Source organism: Lepisosteus oculatus, chromosome 23, assembly GCF_040954835.1.
Source record: "Lepisosteus oculatus isolate fLepOcu1 chromosome 23, fLepOcu1.hap2, whole genome shotgun sequence".
Classification (NCBI taxonomy): Eukaryota; Metazoa; Chordata; class Actinopteri; order Semionotiformes; family Lepisosteidae; genus Lepisosteus; species Lepisosteus oculatus.
In genome coordinates, this window is record NC_090718.1 from 14,286,412 (window position 1) to 14,308,489 (window position 22,078).

The 22,078-nt window shown below is 46.5% G+C and overlaps 1 protein-coding gene across 3 annotated transcripts; it reads left to right on the top strand.

Moving 5' to 3' along the window:
- The first annotated feature begins 294 nt into the window (after positions 1-294).
- Positions 295-21,919, top strand: pou2f3 (POU class 2 homeobox 3). 3 transcript variants are annotated; one of them, XM_006642210.3, is made up of 13 exons: positions 295-473; positions 4,683-4,739; positions 12,012-12,046; positions 14,047-14,148; positions 14,586-14,682; positions 15,490-15,578; positions 17,016-17,195; positions 17,880-18,021; positions 18,499-18,632; positions 18,912-19,076; positions 19,220-19,283; positions 19,944-20,058; positions 20,369-21,919. In XM_006642210.3, exons 1-13 carry the CDS (start codon positions 443-445, stop codon positions 20,409-20,411), a joined length of 1,254 nt encoding a protein of 417 aa, XP_006642273.3. In that variant the 5' UTR covers positions 295-442; the 3' UTR covers positions 20,412-21,919. The 3 variants fall into 3 exon arrangements, with proteins under 3 accessions (XP_006642273.3, XP_015192819.2, XP_015192818.2); XM_015337333.2 differs by lacking the exon at positions 295-473 and adding an exon at positions 779-987; XM_015337332.2 differs by lacking the exon at positions 295-473 and adding an exon at positions 3,880-4,242.
- The last annotated feature ends 159 nt before the right edge of the window (positions 21,920-22,078 follow it).

The following is a 22,078-nucleotide window of genomic DNA, read 5'->3' on the forward strand; positions in this document are numbered from 1 at the left end:
GCGTGTTCCCTCCTCCGTTCTGCAGCGGGGCAGAGCAGTTGGAGCCGGAGCCCGGTGAAGCCCTGCGGCGGTCCGGCAGGCGGAAAGAACCGGGTCTGTCGTTTCTGCAGCTGGGACACTGCGGCCACGCCGGGAATATCTCCCCCGCGCAGAGGGGACAGCCCACCTCTGGCCCTCGCCGCCCCCCCCTCTCCATCAGTCACCAGTGGGCTTCTATGCAAATCGTGGTGTTTTGCATGGGCCGGGAGCCAGGTGGTGCACAGCGCTGCGGGCGAAGACGTGGGGCGGGACGTGGGGCGGGACAGGCGGGGAGCCGCGGCTTGCTCGCGGAGATGTACCTGTCCGGGTGACGTCAGGGGAGCGCTAAGACTGAAGCGAGAGGACCCGGGATCCACGGTTTTGTTTGGGGACAGCAGCGATTACAGAAGCAGAGGCACTAACGATGGTGGTGACATTCGACCCTTCACGCGCAGGTGAGCGGGCATGATTTCGTTTTTCTTCAGCACTTCGTTTGTGTGTGTTTTTGTTTTTTAACGACCCCCGTGAATCGCTCCACATAGTTTGGGCAGCCTCCGTGCAGTGTCAAGATGCAAATATACTTTCGGGAGTGTGGGCTGTCAAAATTAAATGCCGCCGTCGTTTTCCGTTTTTTTTTTTTACGTTGTTTTTGAGGCGCCGTGTATTCAAATGCAGATAAAACATCTCTGTGGGCGCAGCTGATATTTAGGCAACACAAGCTGACATGTTGCATTTCGGCGTAGGAAGTGACTGAGGGCAGGCTTGCGGTGCCCTAAACCAGTGCTCTCTGTAATTTCGGTCCTGATGCTTCATGTCGAACTTCTAGTTGGGCTGAAGGTGCGAATCTGCAGCACCTGACGTCTCGTGGACCGACTCTGGCTGGACACTTGTGACTGGTGGTGTTTGCGTGTTGATGGGACGGGGAGGAATATTGAAAGATTGTGACTAACCCCTTCAAGCAGCCTGCGAGTAAGCTGTTTAACTCCTTTCCTAACTACTCCCGAAGGGGAGGGGGTGTTAGTGGGGGGTGGACGGAATCTGTAAGAACTGGAGACCCCCCAGTCTGGGTCAGGATTCCTGGGTGTATCCTACAGTTCTTGTTTTCCCTGGAATTACCCGATGAGATTTTCCATTGTCTTTCCAGCTTCCGTAGTACAGTGCAGTCACGCACTCCGGGATGAAGGAAAAGGCTGGTCTGTCCTGATCGCTGATCTGACACATTTAGTCATCCCTGCTGAGAGGGGATTTTTTTAAAGGAACCCCAGACCTTGCTCCCTAGACTGGGGGAAATTGCGCGCCATCGTTATTCCCGAGATCGACTTCTGCTGTTCCAGTATTTCTTTTTGCCTTTCGGGCGAGCTGCAGTGGGGTGTTTGTGTATTTTTGGTAACAGACTTCAGAAATGAGTAGGCTTGTTTGTTTTCTTTTGAAGTTCTTGAACTTGCGCAGTGCCTAAGCTAACACAATCTGGTTAGGGAGAAGAGCAGAGCAAACACTGTTCAGGACAAACACCAGAGGTGCTGGTATCTTTATCCCACTCCGGCTGTCTCCTTTTTTTTTTTTTTTTTTTTTATTCTGTCGTTGTGTCAAGCTACCAGCGGTATAGGAGCAGGACGGAAAACATCCAGTAAACATGTTTTTTTTTTTAAAAGCACACTCCACACATTACCTGTTGAAAGCAGCTATTTCCTTTCTCACTGTGCTATGACCTCCCTTCGGTCTCCCCCCATCGCACTGCAGCCTGTGGCCTCCGCTGCCTCGTTCGCAGGTTGATGTTCGAAAAGGCCCTGAACGCCCTCCGGGGTCGTTCTGTGCTCCAGCTCGACCAGCAGCGCGGGGTATCCTTTCATGTCTTCCCTCCAAAAAAAACGGGTTTGCAAAATTTTAACTGTCAACCCTGGAGGAGTCAGGAACGTACTCTACAGCTACTGTACATGCATGCCACCACGCTTCGGTGCTGAATGTTCATCGCGATCGAAGTAAACTGTTGACAACTTGGCTGAGCTTTGTGCGTGTGCGCTTTGTAAATGTTTTTTCATTTTTTCATGATCATTTTTGTGGCTTGATTGCCAGTGATTCTCTCGTCTGTGTGTGTGTTTAAGCTTGCCTTGCACACGTGGTCTGAAATGTGGCATAGAATATTTCAAAAGGGGGTTTAAACCTCTGTCTTGGCTTGATCCAATTTGGCGTATTATTTCTGTATCTGACGCTGCTGTAGCAGAATATTTCAGTCTGGCACAACATCAGAGTGTAGAGTGTCTTTTTTTTTTTTTAACTTCTCTCTCTGAATGGGTCCTGAACACGCACCACTTCTAAAACAGTGTTCAGCCCTTCAATCTGAACATTAAAACAGGGTTTGTTGGCTTCCTGCAGGTGTGAGGTCATGTGCTGGTGCCAGTGGGCAACAGGGCCTTACAAATCCATATTCACCATCAGAGAAGCAATTTTCCAAAATGATGGATTGTACAGGAGAAAGGATTGTGTTCACCTGACGAAACCTGGTCGTTAAGGATGCCATGGCAGGGAGCAGGGAGTAATACTGCTGTCCGGGCTGGACTCCACTGCTTGTGCAAGCTGGCTTTGCTAAGGACCTTAACTTCATTCAGTCTCTCCCTTCTCCCCGTGACCTGTGTGCAGTGGGGCTGCTGTGTGTCACCCAGGGGGGCTGCAGGGCAGTGGTGGGGGAAGTTGATCACCCCCCCTGTATGTAAAGAGCTCTGAGATCCTCTGGGATAGAAAGCAGTAGATAAATGCACAGAACTATCATTCATCCATTTAAAAGCTGTACAGTATGATAAAGAGGATGGCAACATTATGTATACGAGCCTCACTCAAAGTTCTTGCACTGAGGTATAGTATAAATTTAAAATAAAAACATTGCCATTCATTCATAATGACACTCATCCGTCCATTCCCTGACCGCTTCATCCAATTTAGGATCTCGAGGGAGCCGGAGCCTATCCCGGCAAGCACCGGGAGCAAGGCTAATTGTAATTGTAATTAACAAACAATGAAATGTTTATTTATGAACTTCTGCAAAAAACAACAACAAATTTTCCGCAGCCTAGCTTAGCCCGCTAAACTTATCTCCCCGACCGCTGTCTTCACGTCCACAACGAAAACCATAAGAAAACCACGGTTAATAACGAATCATCTGGTCCTGCTGGTGCTATCGGGCTGGTCGGTCGCCTGTCTTTGAATTTTGCGATACTGAGAGAAATGACAGCGCAAGTCAGCGCTATAGCCCGTAGTTTCCCAATCGCTAACGCCCTTCAGAATCCGAGAGAGCTTGTAGAGAGTTTACTGCATACTCTCTTAAATTAAACTTGACGCTTTACAGCGTCTGTAAACGGACATGGACATTGTACAACTCCTGAAAGGAAAGCACGTGTTTGTTTTTTACTTTTATTTTTCCCCTTCACTTTTTTATTTTTGGTGGATTTATCAGTGTCCGGTAAGGCACACAAACCTGCAAACTTCTGCTTCGTTTTCACTTGTGCGTCACGAGGTTCCGAGCAGTCCTGGCTGCGACGAGCACGGGATCCCTTTCACGTGCGCATTTCACGACGCTGCGTGCAGGGGTCTGAATTTTATTCTTCGCATTTTATATATATATACACACACACTTCTTGAATTCAGGCAGATGCATTGCATGATGTAAAGCGGAATACTGGAATGGCACGCCGCGACGGCCAGATGTAATACACTGAAAGCACGATATAAATGTGGTGAGTGTAATTAATGCTTATCCATTTAGTCTGACCAAGGCGTGATCGATATATAAACAGACAAGACACGTGAGGAAAAACACATTTTAGGTCAATGCGACTGTGTGCTGGGGAAAGAGGTGCGTTTCGCTGCTCTGGAGTCAAGCCTCTGCTCTATGCAAAAACGATGAGGACTTGATAGGCTGCACACCGGCGCATGCAAATAGTCTTCTTATCGGTCCACTTCGCCTTTTACGAGCTGGAAAAAAAAAAAGGTTAATGCGTCGCTCCTTGACCCACCTGTCCAAAAAGGGGGTTTGGGCGAATTTGAATAAAATATTCCCCTCGCAGTAACCGACAGGAGAGTCTTCAATGGTTTGGAGGCAGAGCAACGATTACAACGCGGACTACTCGTCTTCACTGAAATTGGGAGGCTGCGCTGAGCGCTGGAGAAAGAGTCCTGCGATTACAATATAAAAGGGACCACACTTTGTGTATGCTTTTGAAAGGGTCAAAGGTAATCAAAATAGGACGCTTCTAAAAGTTCACTTTGTTTAAAAAAAAAAACCTTGAAAGGCATGAACTGTTGGATTTTTTTGTAAGCTTTTGTTTTACTGTAACTGTAGCTGCAGGTAGTGCCAGATGTTATTTCAGGGCAAGGAGAAGTCTGGCCGTCCAAATAAGGGAAATTAGCGAACTGTGCGCATTTAAATTGAACGGAATTTAAAAACGTGACACCAGAAAGACTCGGAGAGAACTACTGTGGTCAAAACTGCTGGGATCACCCTCTAATTTATGAATATTATAACAGCAATTGCATGTCGGAGAAAACAAATTTGAAAGTCGAATATATTAGAATAACGAGGTCATTTTACTGTGTACGCGCAAGCCCTGCTTGCGTCGTTTCTGCCTAAAGTTGTGGCCCTTTATTAAAATAAGCTGTTTTTATTATTACAGATATGAAGATGAGCGGCGAGGCTGTGGAGCCGACAGAGACCCATAACAATCAAACAGGTAAGGGTGTTAAAAGTTTTCATCTCTTCGGTTTGTCTTGAGAAAGAGAATGTAATAATTTTTCCTAAATACATTTTTTACTAAAAAAGGTTTCAACGTTAACGATTGGCAGAGCCCGTCAGTTTCTCAAGAAGGGGGACAAAATAAGAATGAGGTCTAGACGCGTTTTCAAGAGTCACGGAAATTCTTAGTTTTTAAATATACATGTATTTGTATAAAAGACGCTGTGTACGCATATAATTTCTTAAAGGATCAAAATAAAGCAATCCGAATTACGAAAAGGCGTGAGTTGGTTACTTATATCAGAATTAGAATATCAAAATTCGAGTTTTTAGTTTGACCTATTGAAACCAGGCGTGATTCGCACGCAGTAAATGTTAGGCAACGCGAGGGTGTTTTGAGAGATGTTGCAGCCAATGAAAACATTTATAATCGGGATAAGGTGCTGAACATTAAACATTAGGCTGGATTAAACATAAATAGCAGCATTTAATGTGTTACTTTAAATATTCATGTATTTTGTGTGCCGGTCCCTCTTTTAATTCGTAAACTGGGCAGTTCCTCTGTTAGGGCTCCGAACGTGATCGCTTCACGCTTCTAAATCCGGAACAGCTCCGGCCAGCGCTGACTTTCTGTGTGGAAAGGTGTCATTTTTAAAAGACAGTTTTGCTCGAAGAAGAAGTGGCGTGGGTATAATATATAAACATTTTGTGGGTGAGGAGAGGGTCAGCTGTGTTTCGCTTTAGCGTTTTCGGAGACGGGGGGACGCCTTGGGAACTTGGGAACAGATCTGTGTCATGTTGCTATTATTAGTCTTTGAGGCTTTTGTCCAAAGCGACACGGGTGTAGACACACGTACACAGGTGGGCTTATTTCTAGAGCAGTGTGAGTGAAGTACCTCGCTCCAGGGTTCGACAGAACTGCCCCACCCGGGAGTTTCCCTTCGGAGCGCTCGCCCGCTCCAGCGCATACAGTACAAGATATCCAGTATATCGGAGTACATGTTTGTTATCTCGCCTCATCGGGCTAACCTTGGTGGTCCAGCTTTGCGCCTTTATAGTGCAGGTGTGTTTTCTGTAATTATCTAGCTGGCCTGAAATAAAAACAAAACAATAAGATAAGAAACGGTACGTCTTATGAAAAGAGGAAGCAATTTTCTTTTCCAAAATAAAGTAACGGTTCAAAGTAAACTGAGGGCTTTTTAACGTTGCCTTTGGTGTTTCTGTTGCTCTACTGTTGTGTTTTTGTCTTGTTCAGGGTGTGGAATTAAGGTTAAAACAAGGTTATTACTGGTGCCTTGCGTTTGTTTTAGAGGTGGTTGTGTTGTGTTTAATGGGGAAAATTAACTTATTTGTGCAATCTGTCCTAAAATAGTAAATGCACTGAGCACTGATGAAGCTGCTCTTCGGCTAACTACCCAGCTGGCTACACGTTGCTCTATCAGTATCTGTGCCTTAAAAACCACGAATGTTGGGCACTCTCTAGGCATCATGCAGGTCGGTGCGTGCACGATGCGGCTCGATGGAGGCATCCTTAGGCGTGTTCTGGTGCCTGCTTGAGAACTGGCAGTTTGTGGGTGGACAGGTCACAGTGTGTAAGTGAACCCCATCTTCTGTCAGGCTGAGGTGATGCACAGTCCAGGATGTCTAGACCTGAACCTCACTTGGGTGAGGTGGTTTTCAATCGGCACACATCCAGCTGCGAATATGTGTAATATTTGGAAAACTGCTTGGCTGTTTTCGAAAGAAAAGACTCAGGTGCTAAAGTAGCTTTGAGTGGGGACCTGCAGGAGTTTGCACTGGCTGCAGAGGAACAAGAAAAGGTTAACTCCATGCTGGAAGGTAGAAAGAAAACAATACAGTATTTGGACTGGTAAGCCTTCTTAATTAACCTTAATTATGGTTAATTCCACATGCTAAAATGTCAGCTGTGCCAGTAGAGCGATAATCAATATCCCAGCCATTATGTGTGTTGGCAGCGTCTCAAACCACAGAAAAGTCAGGTCACGCCGCCTCTTAGGAGGGAGTTTTGTTTGTTTTTGGTTTTTTTTTTTATGAGCGTTTTCAGGCTGAAAGACCTCAGTGTGTTGAGACACTAACTGGATCCTCCGTTTAATGTAGCTGCACCTGACGTGGCTCTCTTCCCGGCAGTTAAACTGCCTCAGATTAACAGGATGTGCTGTCTGAAGCTGTGTGTACAAGAGCCCGAGCCACTGCCCCCCAGCCACGATGGGAGATGGAACACACAGTGAAATTGGGAACAAACTGACACTGAAATGTGGAACTTCGAAACGGGATGCACAGCCTGCGGTGCCTTTTGAACAATAGCAGAAGATCTGATGCCCACATTGACGGGTTCTCAGGGAGCATATAAAGCAACTAACATTTCGTATTCAAATTTTGTCTGCGGTTCAGCCAGTTTCTGCAGGGCGCTCGCATAACATTTAATGCTTTCCTTGCCTGTTGGCGAGATCGTAAAAAAGCAATGCAAGAATAAACTTGGTGCTCTTCAGCGCTGCGGTGTGACAGTGGTGTATACCATTCGGTGTCTTGGAAAGCCGGAGCCTACCCGGCAAGCAATGAGCAGGGCATGATCACCTCATATTCGTACCCCACTGGGGTTGCCCTCTGTGCTGCACTGTTGATTTTACTGCTCAGACCGTAAGCTGACAATCTTAAAGCTAAACTGGTTTCTGAGAAAGCAGCTGTAGGGCAAGTTTTAAATTGCACTCTTCCTTGCACAGGAGGTGGGAGTTGCAGCAGCCATGCTGAATTTCTGTGTGGTGGGCACCAATCCTGCCTCACAATTCCAGTGTCTTGGATTCTGAACTCAGGTGTCTGTCTGTGTGGAGTTTGCATGGTTTTTGCATTTCATTGATTTTTTTTTTCCTCAATTGCTTTAACTGTTTGCATTTTCCTCATTGATTAATTGAACCATTGGATTCCAGCCTGTGATTTACTCCGTTTTGGGATGAATCTGTTGTTTACTTCAAGCAGGATCTCTTTACACAGTTACCATCCGTTCTCTGCTGATTTCATGTTTGTCTTATTTACATCGGTCTTATTCTACATCTCTTAATACTCTGCTTTCTTGAAATTGTAAACCTGTGTTCTGTTCTGCATCAGAACAGATTCAAAATATACTTCAAAGCTATATTGTGATTGTCGGTCCCTATTGGTTTATGTTTCCTCAACCTGTCTTGACCTTGAATGCTTTCAAATGACTATACATCATTTCTATACAGGTATTCTCCCTAGCAGGTTAAAATTAAACTTTCGACCAATAATCTCTTCTTCCTCTACGCCCAACATCCCTGACTTCTTCATATGTCTACCACTGATTGGCTTCATTTCATCTGTCTTGCCTCCCTGTGCCTGAATACTCTTTCTGATGGTTCAGTGCTACATCTCTACTTCTTCCAGCCTTCCCCTTTCTCAGGAAGAGGTGTTTCTGCGATTCCAGTAGTTCCACCACACCTCCTGCTGTTGCTGCAGCTTCTGTCCGATACGTTTTGTCTCTGACACTCATGGCAGACGGGTATAAGCACTGGATTACTGGAACTTTTGTTTTTGTTTGTTTCATTCTCTTCTCCCTGCTGATCTCGTTTGAGGATGTTCTTCGGGTCTTCCCCCTCTTCCATTCTGGTTTACAATGTTTTTGAAATCCTTTGAAATTTGTCTCATGGGCGGGTGGACAGATGTGCAACTTTCCAGCTGCTCGCCTTGACCTGAGAAAACCCCTGGCTGGTGAGAGCTCCTCTCCGCTGGGTGAGCAGCAGAGCGTGGCGTCACTAGAACTTCTGAAGTGGTTTCAGCTCAAGCTAGGGGCTGAGCCCTCCGGCTATTTGTGTTGCTTGTCTGGAGCCACACTCTGTTCTTAGCTTCCCTCACCCTCCAGACATTTATTAAACTAATTCTGTGTTGTGGAATGGGCACTCTGACTTTTTAACTTCTTTTTTGCCTCTTGTAACAATACTGAGTCGGTCTGGCAGTCTGGCGTGTTCCTGTTATTGTAACGCAGAGCTCCGGTGCTCGCTGGTTGGGCAGCGTTTTGTAATTGATAAAGTGACGTGTTTTTTTTCTCATATTAGACTTATAATTTTAATATAACTTAAGAGTTAAGATGCCACCGAGTCAACACCTGGGTGGTGTAACCAGGCCCCGAGAGGCTCGCCTGCGGCGTTCGGCTTGTGTGGCGCCTGATTCTCCAGCGCGCCGTCCCGTGGGGAGAGCTGCTCCCTGGTCCGGGCCTTCCCTGCTACCCCGGCACCACGTCTTGCTCAGACTTGTCCGGGGATGGGGAAGGGGGCCAAGAGCGTAGCGCCTTCCCTCTTTGAATTTTGTGGTCTGCTTTTCCTGGGCAGATCCAGTTCTGCCAAGACCATGAATAACCTGGAAGCATCTTTTTGGCCCTTAGGGATAATAAAGACACTCTCTCTCTCTTCCTGCATTAATAGGAATCCAGAGTTCTGTGAGAGCTAGGTGCCTGCATCGCCTACAGGGAGACTCTCAAGGTGCACTATTATTATAGAATAAGTTACTAACCTACTGCTCCATCACAGGGGAGGCTATCCCAGCCTCCCCTGTGATGCGGGGGACACCCAGGACAGGACACCAGTCCATCACAGAGTCACACACACACTCACGCAAGGGCCAGTCTTCCCAGAAGCCAATCGACCTACCAGCATGTCTTTGGACTGTGGGAGGAAACCAGAGCACCTGGAGGAAAGCCAGACGAATACGGGGAAAACATACACAATCCGGGCCCACTATCAAAATAACTTAGTCTTAATCATAACATCTCGAACAACAATAATGATTATTATTGATGTCATCATTAATACTAGTAATAATAAATATGTATTATAGTATAGCTCACGGCTCAGCCTTCTAGTGCATTGTGTTTTTACTAAATTCCCATACTTGCTTTTCCCCGAGATGGTGGGATTTACTGATCCAGATGTTGTGATCTTGAGTACAAAACGTTTTGTCGTCCGTTTCTGTCTGCTCTGTGGTGCTGTACCAGGGTGCGTTGCCACAGAGTGTGTGGGTCTGTTGACAGGCGGGTTTCTCCTAGAGACGGCTGGCTGTCTTTTCCCCCTTCTCTCGGGGGGGGGCTGCCTGACAGGCTTCAGAGGGCTGAGTGGGGGGGGGGAGGGAGCTCTTGGCCTCCCCCTCCATCACTCCGCCCGGTCTCTCGCTCAGGTGGAGCTTATCTGCAGGCCAGCAGTTGGCGGCGCACCTGGGGGCCATGTGTGACCATTCAAATAAACAGGGGCTCTGAAGGTTGCCACGGATACAGACCTCAGCCTATTTGCATGGGTTCATCATTTCCATACTGGAAGTTTGGCAGCAATAGGAAAAAATTTCCATACTGTAGGACACCAGACCCAGTGGGCACTGCAGACATGGAGGGCTATAATTTGACATTCAAATCAGGGAGATTAAAGAATACACGAGAAGGCTGATCCTTTTTTCACCTGACAAAGGCCTGCTCCGGAGCTGAAGCCTGTGTTGCTTATTGGCATTGACTTGAATGTTTTTGGTAAGAAACATTTCTGCAAAAGGTGCTGCTGGGGAGGGGTCTTTTGTATTCTTAATCTGTAAAGCAACAGCTTTTTAACTCACCCAAATTAAACTTTTTAAATTAACTTGGTGGATATCTTTTGGGGGGGGGGGGGAGAGGTTGACACATTTGTCCTTCTTAAACACTGTCCTTAAAAAGGGCGCTTAGCCCTATACCATGACTGAAGATGGTCTAGTTAGTAATAACATTAAGAAAATATACAGCACTTACATAGATAAAAACTGAATTAATCTTTAAATGTAAAAAAAAAAAAATTGTAAATTTTTGTTAGTAAGCCCTTAGGCTTTTTAGGTTTTAATTTAGCAGACCAGATAAAAACCACAAATATGAAGGAACTTGTAAGAAGAGTGAGAAAGAATGAGATCTTTGCCTGCTGTAGATAAAGTTCACAAAGTGCTGTTGGTATTCTGCAAATGAAGCAGACCACCACTGGGAGAACTGATAAGATGAGATAAGATCACTTTATTGGCCATATACAATTTCTTGTATTAGGAATTTGTCTTTTCGCATACCCCAACTTGCTCTCCATGAGACACACAGACAGGGAGAGAAGCTTGGGGTCAGAGCGCAGCCATTTATATGGCACCCCTGGAGCAGCTGGGGTTAAGGGCCTTGCTCAGGGGCCCAATCGAGTAGGATTCCTCTGCCGGCTGTGGGATACAAACCAGCAACCTTCCAGCCACAGGCGCAGATCCTTAGCCACAGAGCCACCCCTCCGCCCCAGTGAGATAATACAGGGCAATAGCAGAAACTGATAAACTGCAGCTGGCTAAAACATCACAGCCTTGTAACAGCAGTGAAGGCCACATTTGCACCACTGCATGTTACTGAAGACAATAGCCCGACTCCTTTCAAGAACTGGCTTGATGAAATCCTCAAATCAGTTAGCTACTGATTACTTAACCTGCTAAAGAGGGCTTGTCGTTTGTAACCTCTCTTATGTTTGTGCTAAAATACAGTGGTGCAGAAGTGGTAGAGTAATATCTTTACCCTAAGGGTTGTGGTAGCTTGTTTCATGCTCCCACAACCCTTAGGGTAAAGATATTACTCCTTTTCACACTTCCACATAGTTTCGACGTGGTTCATGTTTCTCTATTCATTCTGAAGAAATTCTCTGGGCTGACTTTGTCAGTGCCTTCGAGGTTTTTGAAAACAAGAATCAGGTCCTCTTGTACTAGTCTTCCATGTTCAAGACTGATAAAAGTTCAGTTCTGTTCTCCTGTTATCCTGTCAGTGTAGGAAATGCCTTCAAGTCTGGAAATGCTGATTCATTCGTTCTAGAACAGAAATATTTTCTTAACTTTGAGGTGACCATAATTGCACAGAATAGTCTGGTGTGTGTAGTTTTTATTCAAATATGGGTTTTCAGCATCAATAACAGGACCTGTTAGAATGCCTAATAGTGGGGATGTAACCCTTATTGACACCAGATTTTTAATTTGAAAAACAATCTTCTCCAGTCAAGCGTGGGCAAATTTATAGTAGGAAATCACAGTGGGTTTTGAATGAAGTAGATGACTATTTTGGTCTTAATAGAAATCGGTAGAATTTGCTTCTTCCTTTAAATGTACTGTACTTAAGAGACCAAGTATAAAATTCTTTGTTTTCTTTAAAATTCTTAAGAACACTCGCCCATCACATCAGAAACCTGTGTGAAATCTTAAGGTTGTTTTTTGTTTTTTGCAGACGATGAACGCAATGGGCTGGACTTCACAAGACAGGTAAGTGATGGAAATCCATAATCTTTAACCTTTTCCGACACCTTTAACCCTCATCAGCCCTCGGGGAGGTCCGGGTTCGAGGATACATGCACTGAGGCAGCTCTTGGAAAGAGCTCGCTGTTGCTCAAGAGTATGTGGCCCAGCCTCTACAGAAAGCCGCTCAAAACGGTTATTTGAATTTTTTAGCAGTGAAGATGGTCTCCAAGATTAATTGACTAAAATTAGCCTACGGACTTCATACAGTTCATTCCAAATTTTATTTGCTGTCACTCAATACTAAATACTTTCAAAGGGCATATTCAGATGAGACAATAAGAATACTGTCTCTTAATGATGCCTACACGCTGCAGCAACTCATCACAGAGTTCCAAAGTTTATGTACTGCTGTGCAGTTAACATTTTACATTCAAGGACAGTGAGTGCTCCCTGGTGTGTCTTGACTGGGAGTCATATATCCCTTTCCTTGAGGAATTTTTCTTTTATGCTGACAAAAAATGCATTGGTGCAGGTCAGAGTATGGCACTTGTTTTCTTTATAGCTTTCAAGGACTGAAACTTCTCAAAGTTGGAGTTTCTGGTGTCTTGCATGTCCCACAAATACTTGTATTTAATCATCTCTTTGGGAATATCTCCCAAGAAATCCTTGTGCACTAGATATCATCACAATGGTGAAAATAGATCAGATGGTTATTGGCTGATTTGGGTGACAAAGTGACTGGCCACTGTGACCTCACTTCCTGTTGTGAGAGCTGTCACCTTGCCTTTTCTTTTATTGACGCAAGTCCTGCTCACATGACGGTCTCGCATTATGGAAGATGCAGGGTTGATGACGCGCGCAGAACAATCTGCACACTTTTTAAGGTTTATATTCAGAACTGCAGTAGCAGTGTTCTTATAGCACAGAGTGAGGAAAGATCTGCACACACTAAAATGTTTTGCTCTTCCCAACACATGTTAAAGATGCTCAGCTGTACACTAACGCATACTGTCAGACAACGGATGGCATTTGTTTCGCCTCTTCAGGTGCACCGAGCTCCCTGTTGCCCGTCAGTAGCGTTTAGAGGAACAGCCTGCCAAATAGGATAATTAGGTTAGGCGAGTTCTGGGAAATGCGATTCTGAGTTCTGTGACGAAGAAGAGGTGTGGAACAGTTTCTGCAGAAGTTCAAAAACGTCAGAAAAATCGAACGAGAAGCGAATGTGAAGGGATTTTGCCTTCACTACAAGACGCTCCTTGGCGCTGGGCAAGAGGGAGTTAAGGCCGCAGTAGGGCTTGTGTCTCAACTCTGCAGGAAATGGCTCCCAGGGTCTCCTGGAGATATTTGCATACCGTGTTGCCAGCAGGGAGGGAGGGAGAATGAGAGAAGGGGTGGGGGGGGGAGTTTGCTGGAGGAGCTGTCCTGTTCAACCGGTACAGGATCACATCAGCGCAGCACAGCAGTCACACTGAGTGCAGCAGCAAGAAATGGGAAAACCACTGGCACCGAGACTTTGTTTTTAAACGCTAACAGCAGGAGACGGTCTTCAGACCTGCAAGGTTTTCAGAGATTTCCCTTTCCTGTCGGGTGCCATAGGCGCTGGCTTTTGTGTTGGTGCAGCAGTGCGAAGGAATGGTTTGATTCTCAGCTGGCCAGAGGGTTACAGGTTCCAATCCCAGCTATGGCGCCGCTGTTGTAGCCTTGAGCACAGAAACATCGTTAAAACCCCCCTTTGTTACAGATGACCTAGTCGTGGTCACTCTTCTCAAACGCCTTGCCAACAAGATTGAACACAAGTTGTTTTATAAATGCTGGACATGTCCATGCCTTGTTCTGTTCTGGTGGCTGTATAAGGCATTATGTCACATGACTGCATTAACTGATGTGTGTTTTGATGGCCCTGTCTTCACGTGTGCATTTTCACACATGTCAATATTTTAGTTAACCAGAGCTTTTGAATACAGGCCATTTTCGATGAAATCATTAGCTAAATCATTTCTCCGTACCTTTGGCTGTGTTTTCAGATCAAGACGGAAGACCTCAACGACTCTCCCCACTCTGTGTCGGCGCTCAAGACGTGTCACCTGACACAGGGGTCCCCTATGGGCGGGGGACAGCTTTCTGGGGTAGGGCTTCACAATTCCTGATTGACTGACAGGTTTGGGGGGGGGCGTGTCTGATGTCAAGGTGGCTCCCCACACCTGCACCGCTAAAAAACAACCCCTGTTATCTTTAAAATTTGCAATTTGCAAAGTTTCTCTCTCAAGGTTAATAAAAATCTTTTTTTCAATGCTTTTTGTAGCGTGTGTCCAAAAGCCCGATGGCATTTGTTACAAGCGGAGCCACTAGGTGGCATGAAAACACTCATTAAAACATCCAACCCCGTGTGCCTTTTTTCCTTCTCTGAACCCCTGCTTTAGTCCTAGGGGTCCCCCCAAACGAGGCTGGCCTGTTAGAAGGGTGTCTGTGTTAGCCTGGTGGCCGCAAACAGGCTTGAACCCCAGAATGTTGGAGCTTTCCTTATGCTTCCTCGAAGACGTTTTCATGTCCGTCTCTCCCTCAGGAACTACCTTCCCTGCATCCACTGCTGCTGGTGTCTGGCTCCCACCTGACCCCCTCCTCTCCGTTCCTTCTGTCTCAGACCCAGACCAGCCATCAAGGTGAGGAGCAGTCGGACGCTGGGAAAACCAGGTTTTCCCAAAAGCGAATCATTCCTTTCTGCTTGCACTGGCTCTAGAAGCCATTTCACAGATGGGGACCTGTTCATTATCTCGTTTTCTCAACATTGGGTGAATCTTTGTGGGCAAAACGTCTGTTTGGGACGCTGGGATGTGTTGGTCACTTGGAGCTGCAGACCCAGTTTTAGCAATGCTGTTGCCGTTTCTTTGCATTAATGCAAGTGTGCATCCGTCTGGTCTCTCCTGATCTAAATGAATGAATATATGAAGCCGCTTAGGTGTTTAACACACAGTCCATTGTGAAGCTCCTGGGAGATGATGTTTAACTTTCTAAGGAGATGTTATCTTCAAAACCCCATGGGAAACATGTTTTGACTATAGGGTAATTTATACGTATTTATTCACATTATCACTTATGTTTCATTGTTACAAAACACAGCTGTAATAGCTGAGCTTGCAGGTAGCATTTTGATGGGGGGGGGGGAAAAGGTTGTATTTCCAAAAATGTTGGGGGGGGGGAATCATAGAAGCTGAGTAAATTCACAGTTTCTGTTTGGTCATGTGAATCGACTGAAGTGATTATCGCTCCGCTGTATTAGACTAGCGTTGTGCTGAGGGTAGTGATTTAGTGCGCCTTGCAGTCCACTCTAGTGTCCAGTCCAGGGTGTCTTTCTGCCTTGCACCCAGCGCCTAGGTTAACATTTCCAGTACCTGGAAAAGTGTTTTTATGGGAAATAAATGGAGGGATGTGTTGTGCCTCAGTAGTGTTTTGTTTGCTATTTCTTCCAGCCTTACTGCAGCAGAACCTCCTTTCCCTGCCCTCCCAGTCCCAGTCAGGCCTGCTCCAGCACCAGCCTGGATTAGCGCTCACTCCCCAGGTGAGGGTCCTCTTACTGGGCTACAGCTTGTAACGTTCTTGCCTGTGCTTTCTGACTTCACACCGGGAGTAATAGCATGAAATAAATCATAAATTTATGTTGACGTACATAATTATCTTTAACGGCCATGACAGTCTCTTGCAATAGGAATAAAAAAATTGTTTTTAATTTTATTTTCCTTTGTGCTGCACTGCTGTCGGTAATATCAAGGATCTTTCTTTTCCGCGGGATCTTTGATTAGATCAGTTGAAGTGCAGAGAGGGAAAGAAAATACTAAACGAAGCTGCATCTTCTTTTTAACCAAATCAAACGGAATTTTTTTCTGTGCAGAAACTTCAGCTTTACTGCAAAAGGACATTTCACTCAGGGGAAAAAGGATATCAAATCTGCTTCTAATGCCCAAGAATGTTAATCAATTTTATAATTTAAATTCCAATCAAATTGGGAAGGACATCCTGCGTGGCTCAACTGGTAAAGGAGCTCACGTGTTTAGGTTGAGCTCTAAGATCAAGGGTTCGAGCCACATTGTAATGGGGATTCCCCAAGTGCGGGTGCACAGTTGATCGAGCACCACCAATAATAACTGCTTACACTTTTATATAGTGCTTTTTCTGGACACTCCACTCATAGCACTTTACAGATAAAAGGGACTCCCCTCCACCACCACTGTGCAGCCCCACCTGGATGATGTGACAGTACTCTCACCACACATTAGCTATCAGTGGGGAGGAGAGCAGAGCCAATTCATAGAGGGGGATTATAGGAGGCCATGATTGGTAAGGGCCAATGGGAAATTTGGCCAGGACGCTGGGGTTACACCCCTACTCTTTTCGAGAAACGCCCTGGGATTTTAAATGACCACAGAGAGTCAGGACCTTGGTTTTACATCTCATCCGAAGGACGGCGCCTGTTTACAGTATAGTGTCCCTGTCACCATACTGGGGCATAAGGACCCACATGGACTGCAGGGTGAGCGCCCCCTGCTGGCCCCACTAACACCTCTTCCAGTAGCAACCTTAGTTTTTCCCAGGAGGTCTCCCATCCAGGTACTGACCAGGCTCACACCTGCTGAGCTTCAGTGGGCTGCCAGTTGTGAGTTGCAGAGTGATATGGCTGCTGGCTATAGGGTAGGGTAGGGTGCTCTCTCTTTGCTCTCGACAACACAGCGTCCCCTGTGACCTCTTGTGATGCAATTGGAAGAGAGGCAGCCTGTGCGTGACCCCCATGCACAGCACTGTGTTGCCCGTGAGGTGTTAAAAGTCTAGTGGCAGGAGAGGTGGCAGGTCGCAGGAGTTGAATTTCCTCACTCCCCAGTGTGCGGTAACATGGTTTGTTACTGATGTGAAACACATGGATGGCTCTTCCAAAATCAAATGGGTATTACAGAAACAACTGGTGAGTCTAGATTTAATTTTTTTTTTTTTATCACTCGCGCAGGCAGTGGGACGGTCAGGCCTGTCGGGGTCTTCTCTGGACGGACACTTGGAGATGCCGCCTCACCTTCAGGTCCCCAAGCACATGGGCGCATCCCAGCAGGAAGAGCCCAATGACCTGGAGGAGCTGGAGCAGTTTGCCAAGGCCTTCAAACAGAGACGCATCAAACTGGGCTTCACACAGGTGCTGGTGCTGGCAGCTGGGGGCGGGAGAAAGGATGGACAAGAAACTTTAAATCCCATTTGAGGCTGACGGCTGTCCCAAGTTATTTCAGATCCTCTGTTAGTAGCAAGAGCCCTGTTATAGTATTTATTCCAGCATGAACTCTCTGACTCTCGGCATTTGGGATTCAAATTTTAACAATGGCCATGCCAATAAATGAGTAACTAGTGTTGTGGATCTGGGAATAGCCTAGAGTTATTTGGAAAATACACTTCTAAATATTGAAACCACATTCTTTTTTTTGTCCTACAATAACATCATAAGAAAGATAAAGGAAAGGAGACCGTTTTGGCCCTGCTTGCCCCTTTGACAGTGAGTGGTTAATTGTCGAACTGATCCCAGGATCTCCTCCAGCTAGTTCTTGAAAGAAGCCGAGGTATCGGCTTCAGCCACATGGCTGGGCGGCTTACGAAAGAGTTGCAGGGATGCAAGTGGAAAAAGTGAAATCAAACGGGAGCTGCTTGTGTGGACACAATCCTGCACCGAGTCTGCTAGACAGTCTCGACAGTGGCCCAGCCCTGACTCCTTGGAACAGGAACCCTACCTCTCCAGATTTGAGTCGTGAGCCCGCTCTGCACTGCGCCTCTCCTTTCCGGCAATGCGCCGCTGACACCAGTGTCGTCTTTTTTTTTTTTTCCCCCACAGGGAGATGTGGGCCTGGCCATGGGGAAGCTCTACGGAAACGATTTCAGCCAGACCACCATCTCTCGCTTCGAGGCTCTGAACCTGAGCTTCAAGAACATGTGCAAGCTGAAGCCACTGCTGGAGAAGTGGCTCAGTGATGCAGGTGAGAGGGTCTGGGGCAGAGCTGAATCAGGGGGTCTGGAGTGGAGTTGCGTTTTTAAAGGGGTGGGTCAGATGGCCAGGGCGGAGCTGGGGATCAGGGGCAGGGAGGGGTCAGGTGGGTCAGATGGCCAGGGCGGAGCTGGGGATCAGGGGCAGGGAGGGGTCAGGGCTGGTCAGAGGAGCCATGGAGGATTTAGGGAAGGGGTGGTCAGAAGGGCACAAACAGAATGTGTAGCCCTTCTATATCTCCTACTGACGCAAACGGAGTGTTATTTTACTCATAGCTGTAATATATTCCTTATTGCCACACATGCCACCCTTGGATACACGTGGAAAAACAACAGTGCTCGCAGTGTGCACGGCGTAGGAAGGAAAGGGAGCTTGCGGTCTTGGCGCTGGCGAATGAGCGGCGCCATGATGGCTCATGGCCGAGGTTGACCGTTAACGCTGTCCCGTCTGCCTCCCCCTCCCCCACCAGAGAACTCCCCCTCAGAAAGCATGGCCAACGCCACCTCCATGCCCCCCCTCATCGAGGGCTTCGGTCGAAAGCGCAAGAAGAGAACCAGCATCGAGACCAACATCAAGCTCACACTGGAGAAGCGCTTCCAAGACGTGAGTATGGGCCCCTGCAGCATGCAGGGCCTGACCTGATAGCTTAGAGAAATCTTAGGCCTAGCTGACGGAGAGGGCTTCTTCAATCAAAGCTCGCATATTAACACTGCCTCTTTACTCGACTTGAACCCCAGTGAGCGCACAAAACGAGTGTGTTCCAGGGGAGTCTGGAGGTTTTCAGTTATGCGCAGTGGGCTGATGTGTGCGTCACCCACTGAAAAGAAAATGCAGGTGAGTGCTCCTGCTTACCGCGGGGTGTGCTGTGTCTGTCCTGCCCAGAACCCCAAACCGAGCTCAGAGGAGATCACGCTTATCGCCGAGCAGCTCACTATGGAGAAGGAGGTGGTGCGGGTCTGGTTCTGTAACCGGAGACAGAAGGAGAAGAGGATCTGCTGCCCCATGTCGTCGTCTTCCCTGAAGCCGCCCACCTACAACTCCAGACTGGTGAGAGCTCATCCTTTTTGCTCTGGGCTCCCGTCTCTCTCTTGCTCCTCTGCCTGTCCCCAGCTCCCACCTTTTCATTTATGGATTTGTTAACTGAAGAATTCGCCTACGGCTAAGTAACTCCTGTCCACTTCCTGTTTCAGGTTTCCACTTCCAGGTCATTCAGTCCGCTGGCCGTCTCGCAGGTGCACAGTACCATGAGTGGAGGTGGGTTTTCTTTCCACGTTGCATCGGAGATAAGAAACTTTAAAACCATAGCAGTGAGGCCGCTGAAATTAAAGTATACGTTTGTTCCCATGCTTCAGATGTTTTCTGTCCAGAGGAACGGATACATACCAATGCAAATGAATTGCAGTGGGACTGCAATAATATAAACCGTCTTTTGTTTGCCTCCATTTCCTGATGTGGAGCACGTGTAGGTGTCCACTTGCTCACGAGCCCTGTGGCTGCAGCTTCTTTCTCCCCCTCCTTAGAGACGGGTAATTCTGTAAACCTGACGACTTAACCAATGGGGGTGCAGACGTTTGGGCATCAAATGAGTTTAAAAAATCGAACTTTCCATCTTCAAAATCTTGTCTTTCAAAGCTTATGGCCACAAAGAAATGAATGAGAGGTGTTTAAGCTGCACTTACAGGAAACTGAAGGTGCAGATCAATGTTCTTGACAATCTGATAGTAAATTTTACAGGTTTTTAAAAGAGCAGATAGTACTTTAAGTACTTTTAAGTATAAGGTGGGCACAGAAAAGTGGGCTGTAGTATATTTGTAGATTGTAGACTTGGAGCAGACTTGATGCTAAATTTGCAAGATTGTTCATCCTGTTAGCTTTCAGAGTTCGTAAAGTTGTGTATGTGCGTCTCTATTGCAGTGTCGTCTAGTTCATCTCCCAGCAGTCCCAGTCGAGGCTCCTCCCCTAGTGGCCTGTCGTCCAATGGCGGCACTCTGACATCTCAGGGCGGGGCCCAGTCTCTCAACTCCACTGGGTACGAGCACTTCGTCTGCAGGCTGTGACCTGAGCTGCACAGCAGTCCAGAGTCCCATCAGAAGATCGTGACATCAGTGTTAAACCTGGGGGAATAGGGGGGCATTCGTGAGCAAGCACTGGATTAAAGAATCACAAGTGCCATTTGAAATGTTCTAGTCACTTGGGCTAAACAATGAATATTTTGATTGTGAAGGGCACTTTCCATGGCTTATGTGGCTCAGGATTAAGAGCCCAGGACTTCATGTCACTGAAGGCATGAGACAGTGAAGCCCTATTTCAATCATTTTTGTCTTGATTGTTTCCCTCAGGCCTTGGTATCGAGGATGGAACCACTCCTCCTATCTTCACTGAAGCGCCTACCCCTCCCAACCCGTTTGGCACCAAGGATATTTAAACACCATGTGAAAATGCAGTCAGTGTGAAAGAATTTATTTTTAAAAATGCAACACGGTAGAAAGAGCAAAGATGTGTAATGCACACAGAACTACTGTCAAAGGTGAACCACTAAAGTTTTTCTTTATCTGTCTAGATGATTATAAAACATATTGGGAAAGGTCCGTCCAGCATTCTGTGGAACTGCATTACATGTCGGTGCTCGTGTACAGTAAATAAGTCTAAACGTATGGTTTTTGTGGTGAGAGAGTGCCTTGGGCTGGCACAGTCACAGGACACTGCCAGTCACTATACCTGGTCACCCAGCCAATCTGCAGTTCATTTCTGTCCAGTCCTCTCCGCCACATCAGATCAGACTGGAGAAAAACCGAACGCGGCACTTTGCGGGGCTGATGTGCGAGTCTCTTGTGCGCCTCATGGGGTTTAGGCTGCTTCCCGCAAAGGGGTGACGTGTCGACGGGAAGGGAACACGGATCCCTGCCCGAGTCCGTGCCGATCGAGGGGCACGCGTGTGGCGGAAAGGTGCGGACTGCAGGAGGGGGGCAACTGACCACTGACTCGCTTGGGGATCTGTAGCCTGAGCCGACATTGAAACCCAGAACTCGGGACAGGCGGTAGATAAGCAGTGCAGATGGAGCTTCTCATTCTTTAGTGCTTGGTAACGGTTTTTGGGCTTTTATCTGAATATCCGCTGCGCTAAGGGGGTTCGGACAAACGAGGACAGGAGGACAGCACGGCTCCTGTAACGAAGGAAGGGGGGATAGCTGGCAGTACCCCCCCAGTTCAGGGACCCCAACTCTTGGGTAGACTTTAATCACCAATTAATACAACTGAAGTGTCCTGCAACTTTGTTTAATGTTTACACTGCAATGACGACTGTACAACTAGAACTAGAATGCAAAACACAGTCCCTCATAAATGTACATATGGACACATCATCCTGGACTGCTCACCTGTGGATCAATAATGTTATTTTTATAACTTAAATGTTAAACTTCTCTGTATTTGCAGTATACAGCTTGATGAACCTCCTGTTTTGGCTTACAGACAGCTGTGTTTTAAAGGGAATTTTATTGTTATGGCTGTTACTGTGTGAACTGCCAAAAGTTTTAAGTACTTTTTTTTTTATTTATTGTATTTTTCCACATTTCTGTTGTTGTTGTTGAGTTTTGTTTTCATCTTTTTATCTGTAAAATGAACCTGAAGGACCTTGTTAAACAAAATGATTGTTACACACCCCCTTCATTCACTGGGTGCGAACTAGTGCCTTGAAAAAAACGTATTACAAGGTGTTGAAGTGCCTAAAGATTCCTGTAGTGAAGTAAGTCTGCCTTCGAAAGCACAGTCTTTCAAACTGTAGAGCTGGAATTTGGAAATGTTTTTTTTTTATCATTGTTGGCTTTAGTGAATAGCTTTGAAGGGGAATTTTCTTAATTAAAATGTTAATAAAACTTTGTAAATATAAATTATCCAGACTCTTCGTGTGTATTTTTAAATGCTGTTGTAGTAGTGGGGTGAAATAGCTCTGTACCTGTGCACTCGGATTTACCGGAATTATGTAAAGAAAGATGCGGAGACTCAAAAAAAAAACTGATCAGAGAGATGAATGATCAATCATCTTCACC

Excerpts from the sequence above, each read along its gene's own strand:
- pou2f3 (XM_006642210.3), top strand. The coding sequence starts at position 443 with ATGGTGGTGACATTCGACCCTTCACGCGCAG. Across the intron at positions 17,196-17,879 it reads TCAAACTGGGCTTCACACAG|GGAGATGTGGGCCTGGCCAT; the intron begins GTGCTGGTGCTG and ends TTTCCCCCACAG. Across the intron at positions 20,059-20,368 it reads CAGTCTCTCAACTCCACTGG|GCCTTGGTATCGAGGATGGA; the intron begins GTACGAGCACTT and ends TGTTTCCCTCAG.